The 8,609-nt window shown below is 48.2% G+C and overlaps 1 protein-coding gene across 1 annotated transcript; it reads left to right on the top strand.

Moving 5' to 3' along the window:
* Positions 1-311: 311 nt before the first annotated feature.
* LOC117809010 (caskin-1-like) lies at positions 312-5,544 on the top strand (the record flags this gene model as incomplete). Its single annotated transcript, XM_034678675.1, has 5 exons — positions 312-413; positions 529-667; positions 762-2,987; positions 3,190-3,412; positions 4,014-5,544. Coding segments are annotated over 5 exons (2,793 nt in total), but the record flags the coding sequence as incomplete, so codon positions are not given.
* Positions 5,545-8,609: the final 3,065 nt, after the last annotated feature.

Raw genomic sequence — 8,609 nt, 5'->3', positions numbered from 1 at the left:
CTCAACATGTCAAGGTGAAAAAGAAAACACTGGTCTGGTAAAAAGAAGTCTTTAGCTTTAATTAACGGTGTCAGCTCATGATCCTTTTCGGAACATTCAACAATCCCTGTGAAAACTATCACATCATACAATATCGCCCTCTTACCCATGTTGCATGTTTTACTTAATACACAGAGAATTGAGACTTAGCAGGGACACTGAGCAGTGTGTTCTTTTAATAAAATTAGCAATTAATCCTTCATACTTTCGCTATTAAGTGCGCTGTTGTGTTGTTTATGATCGGGCTGCTTACATGTGTTTTTGTTCATTAGGACCTCACAGCCATTGGAGTGACCAAACCGGGGCACCGGAAGAAAATCTCAATGGAAATCGGCAAACTGAGTATCCCTGAGTGGCTGCCAGATTACATTCCTGTAAGATAACTCTAAAACCTCCCCGAGCATTATAAAGATTTATGACCTGTTGCTGCTTTTCTTGGATTCAATCAGAGACGTGATCCTGGTTGTGTGTTTGTGTTTTGCTGCTCAGGCGGACCTGGGGGAGTGGTTGAGTGTGATAGGACTTCCTCAGTACCAGAAGAGATTGTGTGACAACGGCTACGACTCCATCACCATCGTCAAAGACATCACCTGGGAGGACCTGCAGGAGATCGGCATCACCAAACTAGGTGAGGAATAAGGAACAGTTTATTCTATCCTTGCACCTTTAATCTCTTGTACTGTGTTGATTAGATCATAATGATTGATGTCTCTTTGTTTCAGGTCACCAGAAGAAGCTCATGCTGGCAGTGAAGAGACTCAGTGACCTGCAGCGCTCTCGTATCCAGGCTGACCGGGCTGGAGGTGGGACTCTGAGGCGGAAACCCCCCGCCGCCCTGGAACTGGTGGCCATCGAACACACGCCGACACACATCATGCACACTCACCCTGACGCTTCATCTGATGACTGCTGCCCCTCCCCTCGCACCCCCAGGACCCTCCTGTCCTTCCAGGACAGCGAGCTGAGTGCCGAGCTGCAGAGCGCCATGATGGGCCGGGCGGGAGGTGGATCTGCAGAGGCGTTCGGCATCAGGGGTGTGACATCAGCCGCGGCTATCTCTGCCATGTCGGTCAGTCAGGAGAGCATCAGCGTGCGGTCAAGGGGCTCTGGGAATTCTGGGAATTCTGGGAACTCAAATTCAGGATATCCTCAAGACCATCAAGCTGCACCGTCAGCGCGGACATGCAGCCGGTCTGAGGAGAGTCTGGGGAGCGGTGTAGGGGAGGAGTCACGGCGTGGAGGGAGCAGTCCTGCTGGGAGAAGTCGACAGAGACCCACTGAGATGTGGGAGCAGCAGAGCCGATCTGTTACTCCCAACAAACTCCCCTTCTCCCCCCTGACTCCCCCGCTCACCCCCAGTAAGATGCCCCGTTTTGCTTACCCAGCGGTCCCACCGAAGGCAAAACACTTCCAGTCCCCCAACCGCCTCTATCAGCCTCAGCACCACCCGCCCTCCACCTCCTCCTCACCGTCTCCCCAGCCCTCCCCCACACAGAAGAACTTCAGTTACCTCCAAGCCCAGGCAGGAGGTGTCAACGGGGGTCAGTGGGTGCTCCCCAAGCCTCTACCTGGAGCCATACCTGTGCTGGGACCCCGACCTGGACCAATCCCTGATAATGACACCCAGAGAGGCCCCTACAAGAAGCGTGCACAAAGCCTGACTCGCTACGCTCTGTCTGACGGAGAGCCAGATGATGACGACGACCTCGCCCCGACCTGCAACTCTGCTTCCACTGCAGTGATGCCCTCGTACGCCACTCTGTCACGCAGACCAGGACGGGGACACACGACAGCCTCAGGAGCCCAACGCAACATCAACCGCAGTCACTCCTTCGCCGTTAGATCCAGACGCAAAGGCCCCCCGCCTCCGCCACCAAAGAGGATGAGCTCAGTGAGCAGCAGCCCCGTACGCCAGCCGGGGAATGGGAAAGTGGGGGAGGAAGAGGTGAAGGGAGGGGTGGAGACAGAGAGCACAGGCAGCGTGAGAAGCATCGCCGCCCGGCTGGAAGGAAGCAGCAGCAGCAGCAGTCCATCCAGGAGGATCGACATCCCACCAACAAGTATCCCAGCTTCTCCTGTTTTCAGCCCGGTGTCCTCCCCGATTCCACATCCCATGTCTCCTCACATCTTCCAGCAGCAATCCAAACCGGTCCCCGCTTTAGGTGTAGGGGGTCTGAGGAGGACAGGCAGCGAGAGGATAGAGGGATCACTCAACGAAATTGAGAGAGCGAGGAGAAACGAAAGACCGTCAAAAAGCGCTACAGCGTCTCCGAAGCACATCTCTGTTCAGCACTTCCCTTTCGCTGAAGAAGGAAACGGCACCATCAAACAAAGACCGAGGTTAACGTCCATCAACCAGCCAGACCCTGAAGTCCAGACTCCTCCAGAGGGCAAGGTCCAGATACCCAACAGCCTGGACCTCCCAGAGTTCAACCTGAAAGAGTCTGACACGGTGAAGAGACGACACAAACCCAAAGACTCGTTCTCACCTGAGGAGGCTACGACCCCGACCATGGAGGACCACCACCACCCGCCAATCAGGAGCCTCCACACGCACAACAGTGTCAGTCCAAAGAGTGACGATGAGTCTCAGAGGCCAGGGAGGGTCTTCCAGAGGGTGGGCTCCATGGGGAAAGGCCCAAAACCACCTCCGGTGTCCTCAAAACCATCCAGTCCATTCAGACCCTCCCAGAACAGCAGACCAGTAACCCCGCTGAAAGCAGTCCAAGCCGGTCCTCAAACAGCCATTCCTAAACTGACCAGCGTTCAGATTCACACAGTCTCCCCAAAGCTGGGCGGCAGCGTGCACACACACACGAACATACCAAGTCCAAAACCTGGGAAACTGCCACAAACCCCGGCCCCAAAACCACAGAGTCCACAGAAGGCTTCTGGTCTGTCCACATCAAGACTCCCTCAGCTCGGGACGGCCTCGGCTTCCACAGCAGGTAACAGCAGCTTTAAAACCAAACTCTGTGAAACCCAGGGTCCCATTGGGCGGCTGGGGTTCAGTGGTAGACTCAATCCGAAGGCTGGGGGTTTAATCCCAGGTCCTGTGGTCCACATGCAGGTTTACAAGAGACATTTGTTGAGGTCTAGCACAGCCTTGTATTAAATTCAATTTCAACTGTTAAACTCTTTATCCTGCAGGATTGAACCTCGCCTCGGTCCAGTGTGTCACATTCCCCGCTCCGTCCTCTCCGGTTCCGGCACATTCGTACCCCTCCTCTGCAGGGAGAGCAGGGACTCCTCTGAGCGGTGTTGCGGGCCTGGAGGTTCTGGCTCAGAAGAGACTGGAGCAGACGAGTACGTCGCTGGAGGCCGCTCTCAAAGTGGTGGAAAACAGACTGGCACAGGGGGGCAGTGTGGAGGGGTAAGGACTGCTGGTCTACGTGTCAAACTTTATTTATATAGCGCCAAATCACAGCAAAGTTATCTGAAGAAGCTTTTACAAACAGAGCAGGTCTAGACCGTACTCTATGTTCTATTATTAACAAAGACCCAACATCAAGACAGGATAAGATCCAGTCCCATCTTACAGACAGGACTCAGTCTGATCTCATCTTAATCCACTATGAGCAGAGTACTTTGCAGCATTTAGCAAGTTATAGTGGCAAGGACAAACTTCCTTTAACAGGCAGAAACCTCCAGCAGGACCAGACTCATGTTAGACACACATCTTATGAGACTGTGTTGGAGAGAGGGATAGAGGGAGATGAAGAGAGAGAGAGAGAGAGATGATAGTGATGAGATGAGTAGTAGAAGTAGTAGCTGTTGCCGCTGGAGTCCACAGTAGCGTGTTTTGTTCATAATCCCACCCAGTAGGAAATGTGTTTTGGGTTAGGGTTAAAAAATAATCCCACAGTGGTCAGGCTGTATGTTAAAGTACTGAACACTAGATGAATGCTGCTGTTAGGAGGAATATATGTATGCTATGTCCTGTCTCACTCTAACGCTCTCTGTCTGACCCACAGCGGCGGCGGCGGCGGCACCGTGAAGGCAGCAGGGAACATTCTGGACGACATCGGCAGCATGTTCGACGACCTGGCTGACCAGCTGGACGCCATGTTGGAATAACGTTCGCAGACTCACAGGGATGAATTCTTTAACTCAGAGAGAAAGAGCCTTACAGGTGGAGTCTGAAAGTTGGCACAGAAGCAGAAGAAAACGTTTGATGCCGTGAGGACAGAGACGCTGATTCTGACTCTGGATGAATCCATGCGATCACATGTGAGGAGCTCCGGCTCATCTTCTCCTCGGTGTTACAGAGTTCTTCATGCAGCACTTCGCCTCAGGACACACACCTGGGAATGTTATTGGAGCGACAACAAACAGCTTTCAGATGTGTGTGTGTGTGAGTGTGTGTGTGTTCAGAATATTATCACTAAAGGGAACGAGGGTCCATTAAATTCATGTTACCTGTAAATGTAAAGTCAAAGTGTGCGTGTGTGTGTGTGCGCATGTGTGTGTGTGTGGTCATAAATCTTTATACTGAATATATTTATAAAGCTTTTGTAACTAAAGGAGTTCCTCTCTGTGTTCTTTGTTGAACCTGGAGAGATGTTTTATCTGTCGTATGAAAGCAGACGTTCCACATGTGTGTGTATAGATTTGATTTTACATGTTTGTACCAAAGTTTTTTATTCTCCTCAGGAGGCTCAAAGAGGACACATCGTTTCTTTAAAGCATCACAGGGAGCAGACGAGTTCAGGTTCAGGTGTGAGACGGTTCACCTCTCTCTTTAAAGATCTGACAGCTCGCCTCAAGGTGCTGTAAGTTAGTGATTCTGATTTATACTTCTGCGTTGAATCGACGCCATAAGTTTGTCGACGCGCTTCTACTCCAAAAGGTTACTATGCGTTAAGTCAATGCGGACCGTAAGCCCTGTGATTGGTCCACTTGGCGGCATTGAATTTCCCGCATTTACAGCACTTCCGAGAATCCCTGCACATCAGTCATGTATTTCATCTCCTCCGATGTCTCCTCTCTATTCTTCCCTGTAAGAGAAGCTGCAAAAAAAGAAACAGAAAACGTAGCAGAACCAGAGACAGGCGACCCGACTATCAGAGACCACACTGCCCTCTAGTGTTTCAACAGAGTACTGCAGCGCGACACGGACTCCTTGATGCACAAGTTTAAAGAGACGGGGTATGAGTTTCCAAGTTACCTTACTGTCACAGAACATTTCATGAAATGAACATGTTGATTATTTTAAACATGTCAGAGGTTGTGTTTACTGTAAATAAGAGTTCAGAAGAGTTCAGGTTTCTACAGGTTTCATATTTACTGTTCACTTCCTGCAGAGGATTCACAGAACCACTTCAGTGTTAGTCCTGTCCTCACCTCTGTACTTTCATTTTGATTTCTTTCATTCAAATTGAAAACCTTTCAATTTTAAACCTGGGCTGCAGACATCCTGACATGTGTCTCAAATACTGACTGGTACACATTGTTTCTGTTACCGCCATGAAACAGACTGTGATGGCTGCAACTTAAATATATATATATGAATTGATTGGATGTGTTGGAGTCAGAGTGGACTGAATGTTGTCAGACACTTAGAATAACAATCTTTTATATCTAATATATGTGATGAAGAACTTTTAACAGAGGTTCATTGACCGGGTACTTTTGTACATACAGAGATATTGCAGCTATTACAGTCTGTTCTCTGCTGTCAGTGCAGTAACTCAAAACTTTCAGTACCTCAAAGTCTTTGAGACTTTCTATTCTGAGTCCTGGTTTTAAAAACATGAATTACAAACTTCAACCTCAAAGATCGCAGCAGGAGCTTGTAACAGCTGATCGTCTGTCATCATACAGCTGCAGGATTGTTTAATTCATCACCTGAAGTTGGAGGTAAAGAATATGAAGTGATTCATCAGCAAACTTAATGATATTTTATTTTTACACTGATTTTAAAGATGCAACTTTAAATGTCTACAAACTCCATACTCCATCAAAACCCAGACAGCAGGTTAGTTGGTTTGTTGTGGGCTACAGTTCCTCCTCTCTCCTCTCCTCTCCTCTCCTCTCCTCTCCTCTCCTCTCCTCTCCTCTCCTCTCCTCTCCTCTCCTCTCCTCTCCTCTCCTCTCCTCTCCTCTCCTCTCCTCTCCTCTCCTCCCCTCTCCTCCCCTCCCCTCACCTCTCCTCTCCTCTCTAACACGTTTCTTTGTTTCTGTTTAGCGACGGGTTACTCAGGATGATCAAAGTTTTCTTTCTGAAGTTTTAAAATGATGAACCTGTTTTTTCTTTCCCTCTGCATTGAAATATTGTTGCCCATGTTGTTACATTTCACTCCTCTTCTTGCCTTCTTTACTTTAACCCGTCTCTCTCCATTTTATGCACCTTGCAATGCTTTTATTAAGATTCATCTCACAACACAGTGAGGCAGGTTGATAGTCGTGCACCTGAACGCCTCTTTCAGTCCGGCTGCAGAGAAAAGTGTTCCCCGAATTTATTCCAGAAAAGATGCACAAAGATTTTTATAACTTTAATTTTAAATGTTTTAAGAAAGAGGTTTTCTTGATTTGTAACAAAACAAAGGGAGTGTTTCTGTTTTTAATATTTTGACATGAAAACAAAGTGAAAGCACTGTAAGTTAATCTTTTTTATTTGAAAAGATGATGTTAGTTTTTATAAATATTTAAAGTTCTGTATCATCCTGGAAATGATTAAAGGAGAGTTTATACTGAATGATGAGTTTTTATTACACTGACACAAAAACAGACATGAGGACACTAAGAGGTCTGGAGCCTGACGTGAAGCTGGTTTTACACACTCACTAAACTTAACATCTGATAGCAGTCACACAACCAATCAGAATGGTGTCTAAGTCTGCTGTGTTGGTGGGGCAGGTGCCCCATGTACAGAGAAACTACCATCCTGGTCACAGTGGTCACAAGCTAGACTCCTGATCCTGGCTGGCCATCTTACAGACAGGAATCTCATCTTAATCCACCATGAGCAGAGCACTTTGCAGCATTTAGCAAGTTACAGTGGCAAGGACAAACTTCCTTTAACAGGCAGAAACCTCCAGCAGGACCAGACTCATGTTAGACACACATCTGCTGAGACCGTGTTGGAGAGAAGGATAGAGGGAGAATAAGAGAGAGAGAAACGTATGATAGTGATGAGACAGAAAGTAGTAGTAGAAGCTGTTGCCGCTGAAGTCTGGCACGTCTAAAGCAGCTCAGAGGAACCTACGAGACAAGGGAGCTCAGGGACTCCAGAAAGGTCTATGGTTAATAACTTTAATGGGACAGAAAGAGTTAAAGTAAGTGATGGGGGGATTGGTGGTGTGTTCAGGGAGTCACAGGTAAGGAGGAGTAAGCTAATGACTGACGGTAACTAGGATAATGACTACTTAGAACCCCACGACTGTTAGAGGTTTATATTTTCTATTTCTTCCCCAGTCTGGTCAGAACTGAAGAAGACTTTCAGAGGAGAGGTGAAACGTCTTCAAGAGTTTCTAACAAGTCCAGTTCCCTTTTAGGATCAAGCCTTGAATTACCATGACCTGGAGGACTGAGAACCTTCACATAGTTAGAATATATATTTAACAATGAGATTAATATGAAAAAATACATTCATAAAAATGGAGGTGTATCTTGAGTAAGAATGAACATCTGAGACCAATTAGATGACAGTAGGTCACATGACTCAGAAGCTAGCTTAGCTAGCAGACGTTACCTTAAAAATTACAAATCTAGCGCTGTAGTACAGGCTTCAGATGAATTCAAAATGTCTGATAATCTAATAATCTGCATCCATACTGTGTCTTCCTGATTTTACTTTCAGTAATTAAAAAGAGAGAAAAACTGAGTTAACTGGTAGAGACCAGTGTGGACACCCAGCAGACATGAAGCTTTGCTCAAAGGTTTGTTTGGTGTCTGACCTTTTGACCTCATTTAAACAGGTAAATGCTAAAGAGAGTGTTGCCTTCAGGTGTAAAATCTGCCGGAAAACGGTGGATTGCTCTCTCTCGGTGGGGAGTGAGACTTTGCTCCAAGTGGGGGAGTTTAAGTATCTCGGGGTCTTGTTCGCGAGTGGGGGTAAAATGGAGCGTGAGATCCACAGGCGGATTGGTGCGGCGTCAGCAGTGATGCGGACGTTGTATCGGACCATTGTGGTGAAGAGGGAGCTGAGCCGGAAGGTAAAGCTTTCGATTTACCAGTCGGTCTACGTTCCAACCCTCACCTATGGTCATGAGCTGTGGGTCATGACCGAAAGAATAAGATCGCGGATACAAGCGGCTGAAATGAGTTTCCTGCGAAGGGGGTCTGGGCTCGGCCTTAGAGATAGGGTCAGGAGCTCGGACATCCAGAGGGAGCTCGGAGTAGAGCCGCTGCTCCTCCGCGTCGAAAGGAGTCAGCTGAGGTGGTTCGGGCATCTGATAAGGATGCCTCCCGGACGCCTCCCTTTAGAGGTGTTCCGGGCACGTCCAACTGGGAGAAGGCCCCGGGGTAGACCCAGAACGCTGTGGAGGGATTATATCTCCCGCCTGGTCTGGGAACGCCTCGGGATTCCCCAGGAGGAGCTGGAAAGTGTCGCCGGGGAGAGGGATGTC

The sequence above is a fragment of the Notolabrus celidotus genome, unplaced genomic scaffold (genome assembly GCF_009762535.1).
Source record: "Notolabrus celidotus isolate fNotCel1 unplaced genomic scaffold, fNotCel1.pri scaffold_200_arrow_ctg1, whole genome shotgun sequence".
Classification (NCBI taxonomy): Eukaryota; Metazoa; Chordata; class Actinopteri; order Labriformes; family Labridae; genus Notolabrus; species Notolabrus celidotus.
Note: the sequence above shows the minus strand (reverse complement) of the source record. Positions and strands in the feature narration are given on the sequence as shown.